At 34.4% G+C, this 24,398-nt stretch overlaps 3 protein-coding genes across 4 annotated transcripts; all 3 read left to right on the top strand.

Moving 5' to 3' along the window:
* The first annotated feature begins 5,395 nt into the window (after positions 1 to 5,395).
* Positions 5,396 to 5,905, top strand: LOC131606319 (uncharacterized). Its single transcript, XM_058878567.1, has 2 exons — positions 5,396 to 5,567; positions 5,671 to 5,905. Exons 1-2 carry the CDS (start codon positions 5,407 to 5,409, stop codon positions 5,888 to 5,890), a joined length of 381 nt encoding a protein of 126 aa, XP_058734550.1. The 5' UTR covers positions 5,396 to 5,406; the 3' UTR covers positions 5,891 to 5,905.
* A 6,844-nt stretch (positions 5,906 to 12,749) lies between these two features.
* LOC131606317 (SKP1-like protein 1A) lies at positions 12,750 to 13,229 on the top strand. 2 transcript variants are annotated; one of them, XM_058878566.1, is made up of 2 exons: positions 12,750 to 13,123; positions 13,205 to 13,229. In XM_058878566.1, exons 1-2 carry the CDS (start codon positions 12,750 to 12,752, stop codon positions 13,227 to 13,229), a joined length of 399 nt encoding a protein of 132 aa, XP_058734549.1. The 2 variants fall into 2 exon arrangements, with proteins under 2 accessions (XP_058734549.1, XP_058734548.1); XM_058878565.1 differs by having other exon boundaries at positions 12,750 to 13,229.
* Positions 13,230 to 18,403: 5,174 nt separating this feature from the next.
* LOC131606316 (SKP1-like protein 1A) lies at positions 18,404 to 22,910 on the top strand. The gene is made up of 2 exons (XM_058878564.1): positions 18,404 to 18,418; positions 22,422 to 22,910. Exons 1-2 carry the CDS (start codon positions 18,404 to 18,406, stop codon positions 22,908 to 22,910), a joined length of 504 nt encoding a protein of 167 aa, XP_058734547.1.
* The last annotated feature ends 1,488 nt before the right edge of the window (positions 22,911 to 24,398 follow it).

Below are 24,398 nucleotides of genomic sequence, written 5' to 3'. Positions count from 1 at the left end.
GACCCGCTTCGAATGCCGTGTCCTTGCTTGGGTTGCTGTTATGGGGATAAGGTTGACGGGAAACAGTTGGGATCCCATTTACTACGGTTTGGAATTGATAGAAGTTATACATGTTGGACAATGCATGGTGAGAAAAGTAACAGGAATGCTGGGTCGAGTTGTAATAGGAAGTATGCTTCAAACGACGATTGCACAGACACATACGATTGCGATCGAGTCGAAGAGATTGCAGAAGCGCTTGAAGAAGATCTTGCGGATTGTCCCAAAATGTTTGAGAGGTTGGTAAGCGATGCAGAGAAACCGTTGTATGATGGTTGTTCAAAATTCACAAGATTGTCTGCGGTGTTAAAGTTGTACAACTTAAAGGCGGACAATGGATGGTCGGATAAAAGTTTCACAGAGTTATTAGCCCTTATGAAAGATATGCTACCAGAGGATAATGTTCTTCCCAATCGAACGTATGAAGCCAAAAAGATGTTGTCCTCTATTGGCATGAGCTATGATAAGATACATGCATGTCCAAACGATTGCGTTTTGTTTCGAAACGAGTATGCAGTGTTGAATGAGTGTCCTAAATGTGGTGCCCCTCGATATAAGAAAAAGTTGTCTCCTGCTAAAGTCTTATGGTATTTTCCTATAATTCCGAGATTTAGACGCATGTATCGTAGTGAGACCGATTCAAGACACTTGACTTGGCATGCAGATGAAAGAATTATTGATGGAAAGTTGCGACATCCGGCAGACTCACCACAATGGATGAAAGTTGATACTGATTATCCTGAATTTGCAAAAGAAGCAAGAAACCTTCGGTTGTCATTGTCTACTGATGGAATGAACCCGCATGGTATTCAAAGTATCTCGCATAGCACATGGCCTGTGATTCTTATGATCTATAACCTACCTCCGTGGCTATGTATGAAGCGTAAGTACATGATGTTATCAATGCTAATTTCTGGGCCTAAACAACCAGGGAATGACATAGACGTATACTTGGCACCGTTAATCGAAGATTTAAAGTTTTTGTGGGACAACGGTGTGGAGGTTTACGATGGGTATAGGAAGGAAAGTTTCAACTTGAGGGCGATGTTGTTTGGAACAATTAATGATTTTCCAGCATACGGAAATCTATCCGGGTACAGCAATAAAGGTCAAAAGGCGTGTCCCGTTTGTGAAGATGAAACCGATACGACACGATTGGATCTTTGTCAGAAGAATGTCTTTCTCGGTCATCGTAGATTCTTAAATTCTAATCATCACTACCGTGGGTGGAGAAAAGCATTCAACGGAAAGGCCGAACATGGTACAGCCCCGCCTTTTTTGTCAGGTGATCAAATTTTTGAAAAGGTGAAAGATGTGAGCACTCAGTTTGGCAAGCCTTTTGCACATTCACTTGTCAAGGGTGGGTGGAAGAAGAAGTCCATTTTTTTTGAACTTCCATATTGGAAGTCGTTGTACGTAAGACATTTCCTGGATGTTATGCATATTGAAAAAAATGTATTTGACAGCGTTATAGGTACGTTACTCAATATACCAGGAAAGTCTAAGGATGGCGTTAACATAAGGAATGACATGGCAAACATGGGGATGAGAACTGAATTGAGACCCGTGACGAAAGGAAGACGAACATATCTGCCACCTGCTGTTTACACTCTATCTAGAAAGGAGAAGAAAACATTGTGTAAGTTCCTCAGTGAAGTTAAAGTTCCAGAAGGCTACTCTTCAGATATTAGAAGACTTGTGTCCATGAAAGACCTCAAGTTAAAGAGTTTGAAGACGCATGATTGTCATGTTATAATGGAACATTTTTTACCAATAGGTATACGTTCTATTCTGCCAGAAAAAGTAAGAAGCGCAATAACTAAGTTGTGTTTCTTCTTCAGGTCAATTTGCAGTAAGGTGGTCGATCCCGCGATCTTACCAACATTGCAAAAAGAGATAGTTGTTACTTTATGTGATCTTGAAATGTATTTTCCTCCCTCGTTTTTTGACATAATGGTTCATCTAGTCGTTCATCTTGTGAAAGAGACACAATTGTGCGGACCAGCTTATATGAGATGGATGTACCCTGCTGAACGTTATATGAAAATATTAAAAGGGTACGTGAAAAACAGAAGTCGACCGGAGGGTTGTATTGCCGAACGATACGTTGTTGAAGAAGCGGTTGAGTTTTGTACTGAATATCTGTCAAATGTTCAATCAATTGGACTCCCCAAATCTCATATTGTCGAAAAAGAAGAAGGAAAAAGGCTAATTGGAAATAAAGTTGTGACAGTATCAATGGTCGAACGGGATCAAGCGCACTTGTATGTTCTGCACAATGAGATTGAGGTTGAGCCGTATGTTGAAATGCACAAGGTTGTTCTCCGAGATTTAAATCCAAATAGAAATGAGAACTGGATAGTACGAGAGCACAATCGAAGTTTCATTCCGTGGTTTAGGGATCATATTTATTCAAAGTATCGTTCAGATCCTGCTTCAGTAACAGAAAGGTTGAGATGTTTAGCCTATGGTCCAACTGTAATTGTGCTTTCTTATAGCGCATACGCTATTAATGGATACACATTTTATACCAAAGAACAGGATGATAAAAGTACTATGCAAAATAGTGGTGTTACCTTGGTTGCTGAAGCAATGCACATATCAAGTGCGAATGACTTAAATCCGAAATTTGCAAATTTGTCATATTTTGGGGTTATCGAGCGCATTTTGGTGTTTGATTACGCGAAGTTTCAGATTCCTGTATTTGGTTGCAAGTGGGTTGAAAATAATAGTGGCATACGAATGGATAAGTCAGGATTTTTGCAAGTGGATCTCAATAGGGTAGGGTACAAAGATGAGCCTTTCATTTTAGCCTCTCAAGCTAAACAAGTGTTCTATGTCAATGATCCGACAAGTACGAAATGGTCTATAGTGCTTTTATCTAACAAAATAGTAGATGAAAACATTGAAGATCAAGGTGATATTGGTGTTGGCATTGAATCTTGTACAAGAAACGATCAAAATGAGAATGAATCTTGTACTAGAAATGATTATAATGAGGGTATTTGGATCAATCCAACCGTCCGCGTTGTTAAGAGACGCGTAGAACACAATCCTACCAAGAAAAGAAAGAGACGTTAGTGATAAAGGTAATAGTATACATATTCCGACTAATTTGTTTTATTCAATTTGTACCGATTGTTTTAATCAATAGTATAGTACTTATTCAATTTTGGTGCATATTCTCGTTTTGTACATAACTTTTGAACCATGTATCCGTTTGTCGACTTCTTTACATGTAACTATACTATTTTGACGATTCCGGAGCTGCTCATGCACTTATATGTTCATTTCGGGACTGTTTTTTTATCGGTTTTGCTTCTGCCCGTAATCAAAAGTCGGGCTTAGGGTCTGAATTTCGGAAAACCGACTTTATTTTTGAGTCCGTGGGGACGTTTTACCATAGCCATGTAAATTTCGTTCAATTCCGACAACTTTATTTTTTGACGCTTATTTTGATTTGTACCGATTTCGTTTCCGATTTACTTGTACATGCATGGTTTGACTTCCATTTTACTTGTATAGATTGTTAGCTTATTAATAGTGTACTAATGTGCTTTAGTTTGTTTGATACAGGTTAAATGGCTCCGGATAGAGATGCTCCACCTGAAAACTCACAAGAAAGAGATGCTCAAGAAAGAGATGCCACGGATACAAATGCTCCACCTGATACTGAAGCAAAAGAAGTTGCACGAGGCATCACTATCATGAAGGGAATCGTTCGACATAGAGACCAAGGATTAGTATACCGATTGGAATGGAATTCTGATAAACAAGCAATTGGTCCTAATTCTGCAAAGTTGACAAGTTATATTGGTACACTTGTTCGTATGCATATTCCGGTCTCCGTAGCTAGATGGAATATGAAAAGCAAAGACTTGGATGAGAAAAAAGACGCGATTTGGGACGAGCTTCAGGTATATATCATATATGGTTAATTGTTGTTATTATCTTGACGATAAATTGTTTAAATTACTTATACTAACACACTATGCGTATGTTTTTTTGCAGAGGACTTTTGAGATACCAGATGATCGTAGACGCTACATACTTGGTTTGGCCGGCAAAAGATATAGAGGGTGGAAAGCTTTTTTGACAAACACTTATCTTAAGGATAAAGATGGAAACTTTCTTGAAGAGGCACCGGGACGGCCAAAAAAGTATGAGATCTTCATTGGTGAAGAAGATTGGGCTAAGTTTGTAGAGCAAAGAGATGAAGATTTTCGGAAAAGGAGTGCCAAGAATAGTGCGAGAGCATCCAAACCCGCATATCCATACAAAAAAGGGCGTTTGGGATATGCACGCTTGGAGGATAAAATTGTAAGTAAATAGAAATGCGTTTTAATGTAAATGAATTACAGGAGACCTTGTCGCAATCGGCATCCACCGGAGAGGGGAGCATACTTAGTAGAGCACTAGATGCTCCTGAGTATCCCGGTCGGGTGAGGGGTAAGGGTCATGGTGTGACTCCAACCTCTTTTTACAAGAGTCCTAGGAGAAGAAATCCTTCAAATGAAGAAGTGTTGCAAAAGTTGGCGGAATTGCAAGCACAAGTCTCTGAATTGCAAAGAGATAAAGAGGCGTATATGAGAGAAAAGTGCAACACTTCATCGGTGAAAGAAACTAGTGATAAGGCTAGTATCAACTATCAAAGGAAATTTCCCGAGGTAATTATAATTTTTTTTCCTTTTAAATTGTTCTATTTTATTAATGATAATGACTTTATATTTACTATTGGTTTAGGGCATTTCATCTTGCCAACTATACTTATCGGAACCGAGTTATCGACTAGTTGGCAAGGGAAAAGTGCACAACACTTTGGGAGATTTACTTCACCATAGACCGCTCCCGGATGGACACCTGAAAGTATCGGTGGATGTTGTAGTAGATCATGATGCGATGCTACCGGTACCTGACATGGTCTCAGAGACGACATTGCTGCGAGATGCAATAGGATCATTTGTTGCATGGCCCTCGGAGCTCATTACCATTAGTGATGAGGTATATTGAAAACGATTATGAATCATTTAGTTTTCGAATGTCAATTCTAAACCGTTTATTAATTATTTTTTACATTTTAATTTTAGACTGCTCCTATAAAACCCACAGTTAAGGGTAAAGGGATTTTACAGGAGGAGGAGTCCGTTGCATCACTAAAAGAGGTACATTTAAAGTGTTAATAATTAATCTGAATCTAAATCTGCATGATTTTATATTTTACATAACATGTATGATTTTTAGGCATCCGCTCGAGAGTCACAACAAGTGACGCAGCAAGTTCGTACCGTACCACCCACTGGTCCTCCGAAGCCAGCGGGAAAAAAAGGCGGTGCTTTTCTGCCTCGGTACCGGTCGACGCTCGCAACAATGGTTGATATGTCCGATTTGACGGATGGTGCTGCACGTGAAATCGTTATGGATGAGAGTGTCTTCGGTATTGAATTCAAGTCACTTATTACACTTGATGACTTGGAGGAGATTTTTAAGCATGATCAACTAGGCGTCAATAACATGCACTCATACATTCGGTAATATTCCCTCATCCGATATATTATTTAATTAGTCCCACAATATAATTTATTTACACATTTCAATGAAAATAATCTAATGTTTATTATGTTTTTATTTAAGGTTGTTGTATGACAGAGTGTTGCGCGGGACTCCGTTGTCTAACAGATTCCGTTTCGTGTCTTCCGCCCACTGCAGCGGAATGGCAATTGATTCGGAACCGGAATCAGTTAGACAGTGCTTAGTAGATAGATTCATGTCCACCGGCAATACAGAATGTCTGCATCTTTGGGCGTATAATACCCGACCAGTAGGGTTAGTTTCTCATTCTTTGTTCATCTAATCTCTGTTTCTTTTGTGTATAGCAAAATTTTCATATAACCTATTGTTTTATTTATAGAGCACACTGGTTGCTGCTTGCTATCAACCCTATAAGGGAAGTCGTGTATTATCTGAATTCGGTAAATGGTGAATGGACCAATTATCCGGCCATGAAGGACATCGTTGATTTGTAAGTGGGATCGTTCTAAATATATATTCGTGTATATTTATATATATATATATTTACTTATTTGTGGGATTGATCTAAACATATGCTTTTATATATTTGTTAATTAGATCAATACAAGTGTTCCGAAGTCAACGGGACGCACAGGTATCCCGAACTAAATCTAGCAACATTACTTGGATCCAAGTGCAGGTACATTATTTTTCACAATGTTGCTTATAATATATTTATGCTACTTGATAAAACAATGCACAACTATAGAATCTTATTTGTTTTTCTATGTAGTGCCCGCAACAGAAAAACAGTTACGATTGCGGATACTTTGTATTGAGGTTTATGAAAGAAATCCTTCAGGCAAATCAATTAGAGATTCCGATCACGGTATGAATTTATAACTTAAGATAATTTCATATAATTTATTACATTTAACTAAATGTATCATTCATATTTTGTTTTTGTTTTGTAGTACCTTGACGAATTCCGTGCCACTGGATACCCGAGACTTAAGTTGGAAGAAATAAAAGAGGATTTGTGTCATTTTTATATTAAGCGCTTTTTCATGTAGGATTTGTGTCGAATTGAAGTACTATAATATTATTGATGTTGTAATGATGTATATATATAATATTGGATATTATAATGGTATTATATTAGTATATATATATATATATTGTCTTACCGATGGCTGAAATAATATCGTCGAAAATAAATTACAGGTCGAAAATATTACAGGCTGAAAACATATTACAGGTCGAAAATATTACAGGTCGACTGGGAGGATTAAATTACAGGCTGCACATTAAAATACCTCATTTAGCTACTAAAGCGCTTTTTAAAAAAGCGCTCTTAAAGGCCCACATACTAAAGCGCTTCTTTTTAAAAGCGCTGCCAAAGATTACTAAAAAAGCAAAAAAAAAAAAAAAAACAACATACTAAAGCGCTTTTGTAAAAGCGCTCTTATAGGGGGGGCTATCAGAGCGCTTTTTCTGGAAAAAGCGCTCTTAAAGCCCACCCTATAAGAGCGCTTTTACAAAAGCGCTTTAGTATGTTGCGTTTTTTTTTAATTTTTTCTCTCACAGGTGGGCCTATCACAGCGCTTTTCTGGAAAAAGCGCACTTAAAGGGGGGCCTACCAGAGCGCTTTTTCCTGAAAAGCGCTCTTAAAGGGGGGCCTACAAGAGCGCTTTTTCCAGAAAAGCGCTCTTATAGGGGGGCCTACCAGAGCGCTTTTAAAAGCGCTTTCGTAGCCTATGCCAGCGCTGGCTTTGGCAGCGCTTTAAAGCGCTGTTATAGGCCAAAAAAAGCGCTTTAATAGCCCTTCCTCGTTGTAGTGTTTTAAAAAATAGAGAATTAAATGTGGTATCTTTTCAAAGCATATGGTCGTATATTATATAACTAGACCTACTATTTTCATGGTTTGGGTGTGACCTATTAAGAATTGGTATTAGCATTTGTGTAAGCTTTCTCAAATAAGTTAAAATTATTTTCGTGCGTTGGTGATGAGTGTGAATTGCAAGTGCACGATTGTGTCAAGTAATACAAAATTTAGATCTCACAAGAAGATGTGTGATTACCAAGTTCTATGTCAACTATGCTTATCTAAGACGATCCCAAGTAGTTTGTTTGATTGCAACTTGAAAGATAAATTTTTAACTATTAGTATAAAAAGGACAAGGAATTATGATTCATCCATCTAGACTCACCCCTTCAATTGTGTATGTTTTGAATTACGATAAGTTCTAAGCAATTTTTATAGAAAATAAGATAAATATGTGTCACCCACTTTTGTGGCGTGCAGATCTAAACTTGTTTCAGGAACAACTAAGTAATTCAATCAACAGTGCTACTTCTTGTCACATGACGATTCTTCTTGATTGTTTCTCAACCAAGATCAAGTAACCTTGTCAGTAGTGCCTCGAACTCAGTTGTTTAGCAACTCACTTTTAGATGTTAATTCATTATATTTCAATGTATGAACGACATCTCTATTAACTTACTTTCGCAACCATCATAAATGTAAAAATAATATTCAATTTTTGAAATGAATAAAGCCTAAACTTCTCGTAAACTTAAAGACATAGATTTAATAGATATTTATCATAAGATGGACTCACATAACTCCAAAGTCCATAATGATCTACTCACTGATGGTAAGACGGACAACAACAATAATCAAAAGTAAGAGCATTGCAAGGAAAGTAAAGAATAAGAAACAAGTAAAGTAAATCAAAAAGTAAAGTAAAGAAGAAAACAAGATTAAAATAAAACTAAAAGGAAATACAATGTTTTCAAGGAATTCTAGTGGAAAGTGATGGATCCTCCTTAAGTGTCACCCTTATGTATCTTCCCTTTTGCTTAATTTCGTAGCCTCTAATTATACTAATCCAAGCCTTAAGTGGTCTATCATCTGCATTAATTTTGAGCTTACAGGTTAGATGGCAATATATGTTGGCAGACTTCTGGCTTTATGGGGACAGCAGACATTGCTATTTTTACAAATTCCAATATTGTCATCAAGTCACAGTGGGAGCGCTTATGCACTCTGCTGGCAGCGGCCGGTCCTCGTAGCGGCACGGTGGACGAGTTTGAGTGGTGTCCGAACAACAGTGGTGTTTTCTCTGTGGCAAGCATTTCGGCTATGGTATCCAACTTGAAGTCTTGTGCTTGGCTGCCACAAACAGTTAGTGTGCTGAAAGTTATGTGGAAAATGTTGATTCCTCTAAAGATTCAAATTTTTTCTTGGAGGCTATTCACTTCTAGACTCCCCACCAAAAATTTGTTGTTATTAAGAGGAGTTGCCAACATATCTAACCCGTTGTGCGAATTTTGCGGAAATCATCTGGAGACCTTGCTTCATTTATTATTTCTTTGTCAAGTATCTAAGAAGGTGTGGGAGTGGATTTTCTTGTGGATAGGGGAAGAGCTCCCTTTTACGATTGAGGACTTCAAGGACTTTGGTGTTTTGCAAGAGAAGGTAAATATCGTTAATGCAAGGTTGAAGATTAACACTATATGGAGTATTTGGATCATGCGTAATTCTATCATATTTGAGCAAGTACCGTATAGTTTTGATGTGGTGTTTTATAACGTCATGTACTTCTCTTGGAGTTGGTTAGCTAGTAACAAAATGTCCTCTTCTTTGTCTACCTTCTATGAGTGGTATAAGTTTCCGCTAGGTTGCTTTATGTCTTTGTAGTTTGTTATAGGGTTGCACCCCTAGTGCGATTTCTTAATTCAATTGCTTATTAAAAAAATTGAGCTTAATTGTCACTTATCAAGATCATAAAAGAAATGGAGATTATAGATGCCAAAAGGTCATAAACTTAGCCAAGTAGTCAAGAATTTTTAACTAGCTAAGGCGTTACCCATGGTTCTAGTAAAAATAATTCCATCAATTAAAAAATATCATATTATTTTAATTTTTAAACATACTCGAATCTAAATAAATTGCACACACTCACCCCTAGGGTACGCCTCTCTTGGTTGCCTTATGAATAAAGGTCGTGTTCCTCGAATATAGAGGTATCTGAAGCGAACGTCCCTCGATAAACAAAAAAAAATCATCAAAGATCATAGTCCCTCTAATTGCTGCCTACAAAAATATGATCTTATCCCTTAAGAGGTTGTCTAACAAAGGATGATTTGTCCCTTCAATATCGCTAAAGATACCTCTATCTTGTTGCCTTCAAACGACCTACGACGATCTTTCGATGTCCCACACATCCAATCAATGGGAATACTAACCCCGAATGGTAAGGATAGTCCTATCTCTCTTAGGAGAGTAAAAAACATAGAAAAAGACCAAACTTAGAGTAGATTACTGTTAATTTTCTTGCTCAAAAAATAAAAGTTTTCCACATCTCTCTTTTAAAACAAAGGCTACGCTTTCAAGCTAAAGTCCTTTCTCTTTTTCTCTTTTTTTCAAACAAACCACAAACAAACATGAGATAAGCAAATTAAGAGCCCACGGATAACCATGGATAAAAAGGGTGCTTACACCTTCCCTTTTCATAATCTACCCCCCGAGCCCGTTTTTCTTAAAAGGTCTTTTTCTGTTCTTTTTTCCCTTACAAGATATTGGATAAAATAAAAGTCGATGGCGACTCATGCTTACCGCGATATTTTAAAGGTCAGTTCAAACCACCGAGTTAAACTTATGCGTGATGTTGTAGCCTATGGGGGGTTTCAAGGGTTTTATTTCAATGAGAATATTCATTTTGAGCTGCTCCAATTTGCGGATGATACGGTTATTTTATGTAATGGGAATTGGGATAACTTATGGTGTATCAAGGCAATTTTAAGGGGTTTTGAAATGGTGTCTGAATTATGTATCAACTTCAACAAAAGCAAGTTGTTTAGTATCAAATTAGTGAAGAGGTTTTAATTACGACTTAACCTTTCCTGCCTTGTGATATCGGTAATCTGCTATTTTCCTTCCTTAGCTTTCCAGTTGGAGCAAATCATAGGAGAAAGGATACATGGAAGCCTATTTTCTCGAAGTTAACGAGAAGGCTTTCAACATGGCGAGAAAAACATATTTCTCTTGGAGGTAAAGTAAAAATTTTGAATTTTGTGCTGATTAATATCCTGATGTATTAGTTGTCGTTCTTTAAAGCTCCTAGAGTTGCGTGGGAAGAAATGATCAAAATTCAAAAGGAATTTTTGAGGGGAAAAGGGGATGATAAGAGAGGTATGTGTTGGGTCAATTGGGATCTGCTTGGCTAAAGAGGATGGAGGTTTGGGTGTTAGAAACGTGTAGATTTTTAATCTTAGCTCTAGTTAGCAAATAGGGTTGGAGGTGCATGTCGAAGCGGGATGCAATTTGGTCTGATATTTTGGAATTCATGTATGGTGAGGGAATGAATTGTTTTCAGGATGAGGTGGCGGTGAATAAGGTGAAAATTTTTTTGTTGTGGTGGTGAGACATGAGGGAGGTGTGTAGGAGTAAGTTCAATGGTCAATCTTGGTTTTTTAGCTCTTTATCGTGCAAATTAGGGTTTGGCCATAGGTTTGATTTTTGGAATCACTGATGAGCTGGTAATTTTACTCTTAAAGGTCTGTTTCTGAATCTGTTTGAGGGGTGTTCGTCGAAGGATTAGAATATGGCAGATTTAGGATTATGGGAGAATGGTCATTGGAAGGTATGGATTCTAGGGACTTTTCGGGGGCTCTATCAGATGAGTGGAATGAGTTGTTTTCTTCTTTCTAATTCTTCCCCTGTGCAGAATGCAGTGATTTGGTTATTTGGTGACGTAATCAAGATAACAGTGAGGAACTTTTATCAAAGTTTGTACGTTGTGAGGCCTGATGGAACTTTGTTGGACAACGATAAAATTTAGGTGATAAATAACATATGGAAAGCGATGGTTCCCGGAAAGGTCAAGATTTTTGGATGGCATTTCATTCTTAATAGCCTTCCTACTAGAACAGAGTTATTGCGGAGAGGTGTCATTACTGACGTATCTCTTACCACTTGTCTGATTTGCTCTCAGTTCAAAGAGAGTCTCTTTCATTTTTTTTTGGGTGTAGCAGGAGGTTTTTGAGTGGCTGGCAGGTGAGGAGGTTGCTTCGGGAAGTTTTGGGACTAAGCAACAGTTGGTTGATTATATTTGTGATAGTTTTTCAGTTTTTGTTCGACCCTCTTTCTTTATGTTTTTTTGGTTGCTGGTTTCTAGGAACTTATGGTTATTTTTTAGATTCAGTTGTTTTGTCTTTGTTCCTTTTGTATTGGGTTAACACCTTTTTGTGTTGTTTAATAAAAAATCGCTTCTAAAAAAAAAAATTTCAATTTCAAAATATATTTAAAAGAATTAAGCTGAGGAGATCTCAACCTTCATACTGATAATTAAAATAAAAGTTTAAATTAACAGTTTTATATAAAAAAATATGATAGGATAATTATACTATATCTACAACATATTTTATCTCTATCTAGTATTTATAGCACATCAAGGTAAGATAAATTTTTATAAAACTAATTATATCTATTTTTTATATAGTAAAAATTATATTTTGAATTTGAATTAGGTTAGAAATCAATAAGACATAATAAATATCATTAAATAATTGATTATTTAAATAAAATATAACTTAAATATTAAAAAAAAAGTTTTACATTGAATTATAAAGTTAATAAGTAATTTATAGAAATTAAAATATTTAAAAATTATTATGAAAAAATTTCAAATAGTAATATTAATTACTTTTAAAAAAATTATGATTTGCAATGATAGTCTTATTATATAGATTAAATATAGTATATTTAAATATGACATATCTAATATAAATTATTTCGTTATTCTTGATTTTTTAAGAAAATTAAAGTAAATTCTCTAATAATAGCTGCAAATTTTCATAAAAGTTATAAATTGAATTTGTTTCATTACATTTAGATTAATTTTTTGGCATTTATTTATTTATTTGTTAACTATGTAACAGAAAAACCAATATCCGGTAGCAATTCTTTTAAATATTTTGAATAAAATAAATCTTTTTATTCAAAAATCAAATCAAATCAAATCCATAAATAAAATTTGTTAGGTACGATTGAACCTCTATTTGTCCTATAAATACTATTCAGACCCTTTGTTTTTCTACACTCAGCTCACTCTCTATTTTCTAGCTTTAAAGAGGGTTAAGGTTTTAGGGTTAGGGTTTTATCTCAGTAGAAAAAGTTAAGAAATCAGAATACAATCATGGCATCAACATCAGCAAAGAAGATCAATCTCAAGAGTAGTGATGGTGAGATTTTTGTAATAGACGAAGCAGTGGCGTTGGAGTCACAAACCATCAAGCATATGATTGAGGATGATTGTGCTGATGAAACCGGAATCCCTCTCCCAAATGTAACAAGCAAGATTTTGGCCAAGGTGATTGAGTACTGCAATAAGCACGTTGATGCTGGGAAATCTGATGGAAGATCGGTTGACGAGGATGAAATCAAGAACTGGGATGCTGAATTTGTCAAGATTGATCAGAAGACACTCTTTGATCTCATCTTGGCTGCAAACTACTTGGACATCAAGAGTCTGTTGGATCTTACATGTAAAACTGTGGCGGACATGATAAAGGGTAAGACACCGGAGGAGATTCGCAAGACTTTCAACATTAAGAATGACTTCACTAAGGAGGAAGAGGAGGAAATTCGTCGCGAAAATCAATGGGCTTTTGAATGATTACATATTTTGCTTTAAGATTAAATTAGAAATAGAGTGCTAAGTTTAGAGATGAAATTCATGTTTTATTGATTATTATATTTTACCTTAACAGTCCTATGGATTAATGTTATGTTTAGTTTTATTCATGAAAGAGGTGCAATACATATTAACTATATATGATTTAGTACTTTTATTTTTTAGTAATGTATTGTGGATTGGTTCTGTTTGGAACTAAGATTGAAACAGTTTGTGTTTTTTCCTATGGATATGTATCATTCTGACCTCTTTCAGAGATAGTGTAGTTTTCATATATTTTCAATTTAAAATTGCAGACAAGCAGTTTCAGAATTCTTTTTAGCGGATTATTTCAAAAAAAAATTTAGGATGGATTATTATTTATCATTCTATATCAAAAAAAAAATCTTAAAAATTATACAATTCTTTTTTTTCTCTCAATTATCTCTTTTTAAGTTTTATGAAGTTAATCTTATCATACACATTCTCAAAATCAACTTAGAATGCACTTACTTACTTCTTTTCTAGCAAAATCCACCACCTCATTCACCACTAGCACCCCATCAAGCAATTGTCTATCGGGAACTTAGAATTAAGAATTAAGAATTGCAATGGGTAGGGTATTATTGTATCCGTCCTTATACCCAAAGTTTGAAAAAATGTCTGTATCTAAACCTATATTTGCGTGGACTTCAAATTTTATACTTTTACCTGGATTCTATGGATACTTAATTATTCTTACACGCACCGGTTACCCACAGTTCTAAGTACCTGCACCCGTTATCTACAATTCGAGTAAAAATAAATCTATCAATTGAAAAATATCATATCATTTGAATTTTTTAACAACATTAACAATAAATTCAAAGATTTTACTTTTGAATTGTGAAATAAAGAAACATTTATATTAAATAGTGTAATAGTTTAATTGTGATATATTTTTTAAAGATATAAACATATGTTTTTATATAAGGATATCAATTAAAATAAAGAAACATACACTACGCGGGTATGAGCAAGGTGGGTATTAAGATATCTGTACCCACACTCATTCCTATTTATTTTAATGGATAATTATCCGAGCCCGTACCTATTTTTTACGGGTTTTTTATCCTATTTATTATACATAATTTTTATAAATATCTATTTGATATGGATACAATTGTCATCCCAACCTAAAATTTTTATGTTTATCTTTCCGATAGATCAACTAAAGCAATGTCCCTTTTCTCTTTTGGATGTCCCTTTTCTCTTTTGGAAAATTCTAATTTTAAGAAAATAGAGAATTAAAGGTGGTATCTTTTCAAAGCATATGGTAGTATACTATATAACTAGACCTATTATTTTCATGGTTTGGGCCTGACCTATTAAGAATTGGTATTAGCATTTGTGTAAGCTTTCTCAAATAAGTCAAAATTATTTTCATGCGTCAGTGATGAGTGTGACCTGCAAGTGCACGATTGTGTTAAGTAATACAAAATTTAGATCTCACAAGAAGATGTGTGATTATCAAGTTCTATCTCAACTATGCTTATCTAAGGTGATCGCAAGTGGTTTGTTTGATTGCAAATTGAAAGATAAATTTTTAACTATTAGTATAAAACAGGACTAGGAATTATGAATCATCCATCTAGACTCACCCCTAAGATTGTGTATGTTATAAATTGCGAGAATTTCTAAGCAATTTTTATAGAAAATAAGATAAATATGCGTGTGACCCTCTTTTGTGGCGTGCATATATATCTAAACGTGTTTCAGGCAAAACTAAGTAAATCAATCAAAAGTGCTACCTCTTGTTACGTGACGATGCTACTTGATTGTTTCTCAACCGAGATCAAGACGCCTTGTTAGTGGCGCCTCGAACTCAGTTGTTTAACAACTCGCTTTTAGATGTTAATTCATTATCTTTCAAATTCATGAATGCCATCTCTATTTACTTGCTTTCGCACCCATCTTAAATGTAAAAATAGTAATCAATATTTGAAATAAATAAAGCCTAAACTTCTCGTAAATTTAAAGACATAGATTTAGTAGATATTCATTATATGATGGACTCGCATAACCCCAAAGTCCCTAAAGATCTATTGACTACTGGTGAGATGGGCAACAACAATAATCAAATGTAAGAATATTGCAAGGAAAGTAAATAATAAGAAACAAGTAAAGTAAATGACAAAATAAAGTAAAGATGAAAACTTGATTATATCAAAGTGCTAAAAATTACAAAGCCTAAGCTAAAGAACTAAAAGGAAATAACAATGTTTTCAAGAAAGTCTAGTGGAAAGTGATGGATCCTTCCTAAGTGTCACCCTTAGGTGTCTCCTCTCTTTTGCTTAATACATTAGCCTCTATTTATACTAATTCAAGCGTTAAGTCCTCATTATTTGCACTAATTTTGAGCTTAATTGTCACTTACATCACTACTACATTTTTGGCTTACGACCACGCTAAATTTTTCCACAGCTCTGGAATTGTGGCCAAATACACGCTTTTGCCATGGTTTTCAAATCGTAGACATATGTTTTAAAAATATCGAATCCGGAGTGTGAAACTGTGGCCTTTACCTCAGTTGCCACGGTTATGTAACGGTAGATATTTTAAGCCGCAATCAAAAAACCGCGGCCTTATAATTTTCAGTTCAAACTGTGGCCAAAGCCCAAAGAAAAAACCCCTCCAAAAATTCCCTCTTTTTTTTTTAGTTTCCCTCTATCTTTTTATTTTCTTTTCTATTTTTTAATTAAAAAAAACAAATTGAAAGAACAAAAACATGCATCCACGATCTGAATTGTAAATTCGAAAGAAGAAGACGAGACCCTAGCTAACTCCATCTCCATTTCGCTGCGCCGCTGCTGCCACCTCCATCTCCGCTTACAGGTTAGTTTCCTTTCACCTCCATCTCCGCTTCACCTTCATCTCTACTTCACCTTCATCTCAGACTTCATCTCTGCTTCACCTTCATCTCACTAACCTCAATTCTCTGTTCATACGAACCCTAACTCTCTTCATCCCTTCACCTTTTCCCAAATCTTCTTCAAGATTTTACCGAAACCCTAACTCTCTTCATCCCTTCATCCTTCTCCCAAATCTTCTGTTGGTTTAGGGTTTATGTGTTTACAAATTGATTTTAAGTTCAGATAGTTTAGATAACGTTTCTCAATAATTCGTATCTTGTGATTTCTGAAGCACAAACACCATACACAACACTGAAATTGACATGCAAACACCATTAGTAATTTCAGAAAATAGAAGTGATTTAATATAACCATATATGTTCTCGTGTAATTTTCATGTATGTTGTAGAGAGGAGCCCTAGTTGATTTAAGAAGTTGAAAGAATATTTTGACTCTACATCCTCTGCTGCAGTTGGAAAGGTATTTTTATTCCATGGATAGAATATCGGTCATGTTCTTCTCATCTGTTTGCACCGTTCAACAACTATAATATCTCGCGTTACAAAATTTTCAATTAAAATTAAATTTTAGAATGATTCTGATTTTTACTATTGAATGCATATTGAAATATGTTTATAAAACAGTACAAACACAATACGTACAGAAATAGACATAAGGTTAGTCCTATATTTATTTGTATTCATTGGTTAATGGCTGAATGGACTTGTAAAATAGTCTGGATATGTTATCAACAGTTCCATTTCCTATCATCATTTAAGACTATCACTTACTTTATACTCGAAAGTGAATTGAATTGTTCGCTCTAGAGAAGTTAAATCCTGATTTTCCAAGCTTGATTGTAGAATTTCATTGTGATTGGCGTTATCTTTCTATTGACTTTGTAAACCATCAAACTTCAAAGTTGTACCTGAAAACTCAAATCACAAACAAGACAATGTTTAAATTGTAGACAAATGCTGCCGCAAGTACACTTATTATTGTGATACAATTACAGTGCGGCACAACTGCACTTAGAGACTTCAATTTTAAACCTTTGAATTTGAAACTTGAAAGTACAATAAAGGATAAAAGAACATGGCTCTATCAGTACATAGTACCAAGATAGCAAGTTTTCATGCGTGGAACATTATAGGCCCTATTTTCATTTTTGAACATTGGCAGGTACCAAACTTGTAATATACATACTGGTTCTGTTTTTCACTATTAGATATAGAAGATGCCATAGCTTATGTGGGTGGCTTCAATACATTTTACATGCTGAGATGCATGTGAATAGTTTATTTTTCTAAATTTCTAAATGAAATTGGCTTTGCTCTAATTTCCATGCATCACATGTATAGAATATTGCGTGCTTAACATAAAAAATGAGTGAATTGTTTGTTTTGTCTTTCATAGATTGGCTTGGACAAAGGATCACACGGCAAGAAGATTGATTTTTCTGAGCAGGTTTTAACTCCTCTTTTATTTTTGGCTAATTTTAGTTGATGATTTTGAAACTGTAATCATTTCACCTAAAGCAATATATAGATGCACTTTTTCCTCGCTATTGTTTATCTGCATACTACAGTAATCATACTACAGTAATCAGTAATCATGTTAGTGCTTTTCTTACCTAATTAGTTGTAAATTAGGTATAATGTATATACAATAATTCTTGCAAAGATTTTGTCCCTGTCTTGTGGCCAATGTGATAGTTTAATTCCACTTATATTGTTAAAATTAGGATTGGGTGGTACTGGAAAACCTGTTGTTGATTCAAGTCTTGTTGGATATGTTGTTTGATTTAGTTCATAGTTCATACATTGTTTGATTGAGGTATAAAGAGACATACCTCATTAGTCTTATGAAATGTTATATGTGAGTTTGTTTTTGTTTCTGAGAGTTAACAGTAACATGCTTTTGTAATATTTTTTTGGTTCTGTTTTTGAAAATTAAAGTCATTGCAGCACATGTTTTGGTACTGTTCGTACTTATTTTTTGTATGAATTCAGTTTTGAATGTGTTATGTGTTTTGAATGTGTTATGTGTTGTTTTTCAAATATTTAGATTATCAAGTGATGGACAAAGACTGGACTAAATTTTCGTGGTTTAGTCAAGAGTACATCAACGATGTTACTCGATTTTTAGACTTTGCCTTCACTAATGGATAAAGCTGCAGTTGTTATATTTGGCCTCACATTTGTTGCAGAATCATGAAATCCTTGAGATTTGTTTTGTGGCCATTCTGGTTCCAATACAAAACCAGTTATTGCATTAGCATTCTCAATGGCAAGTTCATCGGTCGAATTTACTTGATCGAAAATCGTCACATTGTTAACAATAGTCTTATTGGTATTTTCTGATGTTGGTATTTTGTCAGAAGAGAATAGAGAGAGAAAAGCATTGCCATAAGCAAGTTCAAGATACTGAAAAGAACATATATTTATGTCATGCTGTTAAATATATATACCACAAGTGAGAATTGTTAACAAAAAACATGTAAATTAAACAAAAAAAAGAACATATATTTGTGAATGCAAATGATTATGAATTCTGATATACTTGTTTATTATGAATCCATTAAATGAGCCTCTAAAGTTGTAATATGCTGAATGATGTTTGGAATGATGTTTATTGCAGAGTGGAGACGAAGAAGATTGTGATGAAGATATGGAAGAAGCTTGTGATCATGAAGATGTGGAAGAAGGTTGTCCTGAAGATGTGGAAGAAGAACAAGGAGATGATCAAGAAGAATATTAAGAAGTTGTATTTTATATTATCTAGCTAGCTAGTTCTTAGAACTTTTGTTGTTATTTTGGGATGACTCTTTTAGAGAAACTTGTGTTTAATTTAGCTCTTATTTTGAATCCCAGGGTTGTTTTGAATTTAGGATGACATCAAAACTTAGTATCCAACTTATTAGTGGCACTATAAAAAAAACTTACTTTTGACGTTAATGTTAATTTGCTTGTAATTAATTAGATTCTGATCATCAATATTATTGTTAATTATATATATATATATATATATATATATATATATATATATATATATATATATATATATATATATATATATATATATATATATATATATAATGACATATTTATGTAATGATATAGAAATAAACTGTGGCAAGATAAATGGTTTAGAATGCATAACATATAACTACGGTTTTAAATCTATGGTCATAACCAAACCGTGGCTATATCTTGAACCAAAACTGTATGTTAAACGTTAAATTGAATCTGTGGCTTTACCATATGGCCACATTTCTATAATCATGGCAAATATAAACCGCGGCCTTAATCAAACTACCTAAACCGTGGCCTATAAAAGCCACAGTGGTCAAAAAAATGTGGTATATACCAAAATACCGTGGACTATACTTTAGGCCACGACCGCATATCCCACAGTTGGATTTTCGTGGCCAAACCGTGGCCTCAGCGTTACACCACAGTTATTTTGCATATAGCCTCGGTTTCTTGGGCGTGGCAGGAGACCTTTTTTTTGTAGTGCCTGTACTAATCATAAAATAAATGGAGGTTACAGATGTGTTAAGGTACAAAACAAAGAAAAAGAAAGGTAGAGAAATCATTGCATTGATATATTTTTTATTATAGAAGAGAAAGGAGAAGAAGCCACTATATATACAACTTGCTCTTAACGGATAAACTCTAAAATAACAATGGTAGTTACTAACAGTAAAAACTACTCACTAAGAAAAGTAAATCACTTATGGTGTATCAAGGCAATTTCGAGGGGTTTTGAACTAGTGTCTGGATTATGTATCAAGGCAATTTTGAGGGGTTTTGAACTAGTGTCTGGATTATGTATCAACTTCAACAAAAGCAAGTTATTTAGTATCAAATTAGTGAAGAGGTTCTAATTGCGGGTTAAACTTTCCTGCCTTGCGATATCGGTAATCTGCCATTTTCCTTCCTTAGCTTTCCAGTTGGAGCAAATCACAGGAGAAATAATACGTGGAAGCCTATTTTCTCGAAGTTAACGAGAAGACTTTCTTCATGGCGAGGCTAACACATTTCTCTTGGAGGTAAAGTAACACTTTTGAACTCTGTGCTGATTAATATCCCGATGTATTGGTTTTCGTTCTTTAAAGCTCCTTGAGTTGCGTGGGAGGAAATGATCAAAATTCAAAAGGAATTTTTGTGGGGAAAAGGGGATGATAAGAGAAGTATGTGTCGGGTCAGTTGGGATAAGGTCTGCTTGGATAAAGAGGATGGAGGTTTGGGTGTTAGAAATGTGGAGATTTTTAATCTTGCTCTAGTTAGCAAATAGGGTTGGAGGTGCATGTCGGAGCGGGATGCAATTTGGTCTGATCTTTTGGAATTTAGGTATGGTGAGGGAATGAATTGCCTTCAGGATGAGGTGGCGGTGAATAAGTTGAAAAAAAATTTGTTGTGGTAGCGAGACATGAGGGAGGTGTGTAGGATTAAGTTCAATGGTCAATCTTGGTTTTTTAGCTCCTTATCGTGCAAATTAAGGTTTGGCCATAGGTTTAATTTTTGGAATCACTGATTTTACTCTTAAAGGTCTGTTTCTGAATCTGTTTGAGGGGTGTTCATCGAACGATTAGAATGTGGCAGATTTAGGATTATGGGAGAAAGGTCATTGGAAGGTATGAATTTTGGGGACTTTTCGGGGGCTCTATCAGATGAGTACGGAATGAACTATTTTTTTCTTCTTGCTAATTCTTCCCCTGTGCATAATGCAGTAATTCGGTTATCTAGTGGCGTAATTAGGATAACAGTGAGGAACTTTCATCAAAGTTTGTACGCTGTGAGGCCTGATGGAACTTTGTTGGACAACGATAAAATTTAGGTGATTAATAACATATGGAAAGCGCAGGTTCCTACTATAACAGAGTTATTACGGAGAGGTGTCATTACTGACGTATCTCTTTCCACTTTTCTTTGGGTGTAGCGGAACCAGGAAAGTATGGGAGGCGATTTTTGAGTGGCTGGCAGGTGAGGAGGTTGCTTTGGGAAGTGTTGGGACTAACCAATAGTTGGTTGATTACATTTGGGATAGTTTTTCAGTTTTTGTTTGACCCTCTTTCTTTATGTTTTTCTGGTTGCTGGTTTCTTGGAACATATGGAGGGCCAGAAACACTTTGGTTTTCACTAACAATGTTTGGACCATCGGAGAGATCATTAACCGTATAAAATCTATGGGGTGAGACTGATTTTTGATTCTAGCTAATAGAGGCTTAGATGTTGACAAAGACAATTGGTTTGTTAATCCGTCAAATTTAGTAGTGGTGTAATCGTATTTTGATTTGTGGTTGATTTTTTGGATTCGACTGTTTTGTCTTTGTTCGTTTTGTATTGGGTTAGCACTTAGCACCTTTTGTGTTGTTTAATAAAAACTTGCTTATAAAAAAATTAAAATTTATCAATTTTTAAATATATTTAAAAGAATTAACCTAAGAAGATCTCAATGTTCATACTCATAAATAAAATAAAATTTTAAATTAACAGTTTTATAAAAGAAATATGATACTATATCTACAACATATTTTATCTCTATCTAGTATTTAGAGCACATCAAGGTAAGATAAATTTATTATAAAACTAATTATATTTATTTTTTAGAATAAAAATTATATTTTGAATTTGAATTAGGTTAGAAATCAACAAGTTATAATAAATATAATTAAATAATTTATTATTTATATAAAATATAATTTAAATATTAAAAAATAAGTTTAACATTGAATTACAAAATTAATATTTAATTTATAGATATTAAAATATTTGAAAATTATTATTAAAAATTTTAAAAAGTAATATTAGTTACTTTTAAAAAATCTATGATTTGCAATGATAGTCTTATTATATAGATTAAATATAGTATATTTAAATATGACATATCTAATATAAATCATTTCGTTATTCTTGACTTTTTAAGAAAATTAAAGTAAATTCTCTAATAATATCTGCAAGTTTTCATAAAAGTTATAAATTGAATTTGTTTCATTACTTTTAGATAAAATTTTTGGCATTTATTTATTTGTTAACTATGTAACAGAAAAACCAATATCTACGGGGTAGCAATTCTTTTAAATATTTTAAATAAAATAAAACTTTTTGATTCAAAAATCAAATCAAATCATATCCATAAATAAAATTTGTTAGGTACGATTGAACCTCTATTTGTCCTATAAATACTACTCAGACCCTTTGTTTTTCTACACTCAGCTCACTCTCTATTTTCTAGCTTTAAAGAGGGTTAAGGTTTTAGGGTTAGGGTTTTATCTCTGTAGAAAAAGTTAAGAAATAAGAATACAATCATGGCATCAACATCAGCAAAGAAGATCAATCTCAAGAGTAGTGATGGTGAGATTTTTGTAATAGACGAAGCAGTGGCGTTGGAGTCACAAACCATCAAGCATATGATTGAGGATGATTGTGCTGATGAAACCGGAATCCCTCTCCCAAATGTAACAAGCAAGATTTTGGCCAAGGTGATTGAGTACTGCAATAAGCACGTTGATGCTGGGAAATCTGATGGAAGATCGGTTGACGAGGATGAAATCAAGAACTGGGATGCTGAATTTGTCAAGGTTGATCAAAAGACACTCTTTGATCTCATCTTGGCTGCAAACTACTTGGACATCAAGAGTCTGTTGGATCTTACATGTAAAACTGTGGCGGACATGATAAAGGGTAAGACACCGGAGGAGATTCGCAAGACTTTCAACATTAAGAATGACTTCACTAAGGAGGAAGAGGAGGAAGTTCGTCGCGAAAATCAATGGGCTTTTGAATGATTACATATTTAGTTTTAAGATTAAATTAGAAATAGTGTGCTAAGTTTAGAGAAGAAATTCATATTATATTGTATTGTGGATTGGTTCTGTTTGGAACTAATATTGAAACAGTTTGTGTATTTTCCTATGGATGTATCATTCTGACCTCAAGCAGTTTCAAAATTCCTTTTAGCGGATTATGTCAAAGAAAAATTTAGGATGGATTATCATTTATAATTCTATATCAACAAAAATGTTAAAAATAAAACAATTCTTTTGTTTCTTCTCAATTATCTCTTTTTAAAAGACCATATTTCATCTATATTCATACTTTTTCTGTTCCACAAAATTCTCGTATCAACATAACTAATTGAAATCTCGTGATCATTCTTATTTTTAGTTTTATTATCAATAATCTCATTATCATCATCTTGATCTTGACATAATGCACTTTTGCCTTTTCTGCTATGCATGTAAAGTTAAGAATACAAAATTAAACTCAAGTGATCAAATAAAAAACACAGATGATTTACATATTGAATCAACAATGGAGTACCTTGAAATTATACTTTTCGGTTTTCTGGTGTAGAACCAAATCCACATATAAAATTCGTTCTAGAAACATTAATGTGTAAGTGTTATTCAAATATCCAACACAATCAATCATACCTATTATAAATTCATAGTTTAGAAATTTTGGTATGTGATAGGGGTGTGCAAAATAACCGGTACCCAAAAACCAAATTAGTATCCAAAATAAACCACATTTAAAAGTCCAATCCAAATTTATGTATACAAACCGGTGGCCCGTTAAGAAAAAACCGGTACCCATTAAAAAAAACCGGTAACCATTATTATAAACCGGTTCAAGTATGGTATACTCCAAAATAAACTCCAATTAATTATTACTAATTATTCCAGATTTTCAATTAATTCTTCATTAACCACAATTACTCAAATTAAAGCTCAAAATTAGGAGAAAAAGGGATTAGGTTTAGAAAATGTGACCATTGGATTTGAAAGTTCTTCTTCCTCTCCTTCACGATGGCGCCGCTCACCTTCCATCAACCAATCAACACCGCCGTGCGCGGCCTCACCTTCCGCCTCACCTCTCTATCAATCCTCCCTTCATCCCTCTCATCCCTCCGATCTCTCTAATCTCTCCATTCGTTTCGTTTATGAATCGTTGTTGCATCGTGAAATAGACCGGCTTTCTGAGAGTTGCAGAATGTTGCGAGTTCGTCGTGAGGCATTGATGATGAAGGAGGAAACCATGTGATTGTTGATGTACTGAAACCGTAACACAATATTCCATGGTTTTAAATTTTTTTAAATTTTAATTTCGTTTTTAATTGACATCATGTGGGTGGTTGAGATAAAAGAGGAGAGAGACAATTTTATTTTTTATTTTTAATTAATAAAAAAAATGTGATTGGTTGTGTGTAAGTACAGGTGTTGGGGTTGTGTCTATGTAAGTATTTTCCCTTGTTGCATTCAGTGATGTAAGCT

The sequence above is a fragment of the Vicia villosa genome, linkage group LG5 (assembly GCF_029867415.1).
Source record: "Vicia villosa cultivar HV-30 ecotype Madison, WI linkage group LG5, Vvil1.0, whole genome shotgun sequence".
Lineage (NCBI taxonomy): Eukaryota > Viridiplantae > Streptophyta > Magnoliopsida > Fabales > Fabaceae > Vicia > Vicia villosa.
This window is presented reverse-complemented; position numbering and strand designations above follow the sequence as displayed.

Excerpts from the sequence above, each read along its gene's own strand:
- LOC131606317 (XM_058878565.1), top strand. The coding sequence starts at position 12,750 with ATGGCATCAACATCAGCAAAGAAGATCAATCTCAAGAGTAGTGATGGT.
- LOC131606319 (XM_058878567.1), top strand. The coding sequence starts at position 5,407 with ATGGTTGATATGTCCGATTTGACGGATGGTGCTGCACGTGAAATCGTT. Across the intron at positions 5,568-5,670 it reads AACATGCACTCATACATTCG|GTTGTTGTATGACAGAGTGT; the intron begins GTAATATTCCCT and ends TTTTTATTTAAG.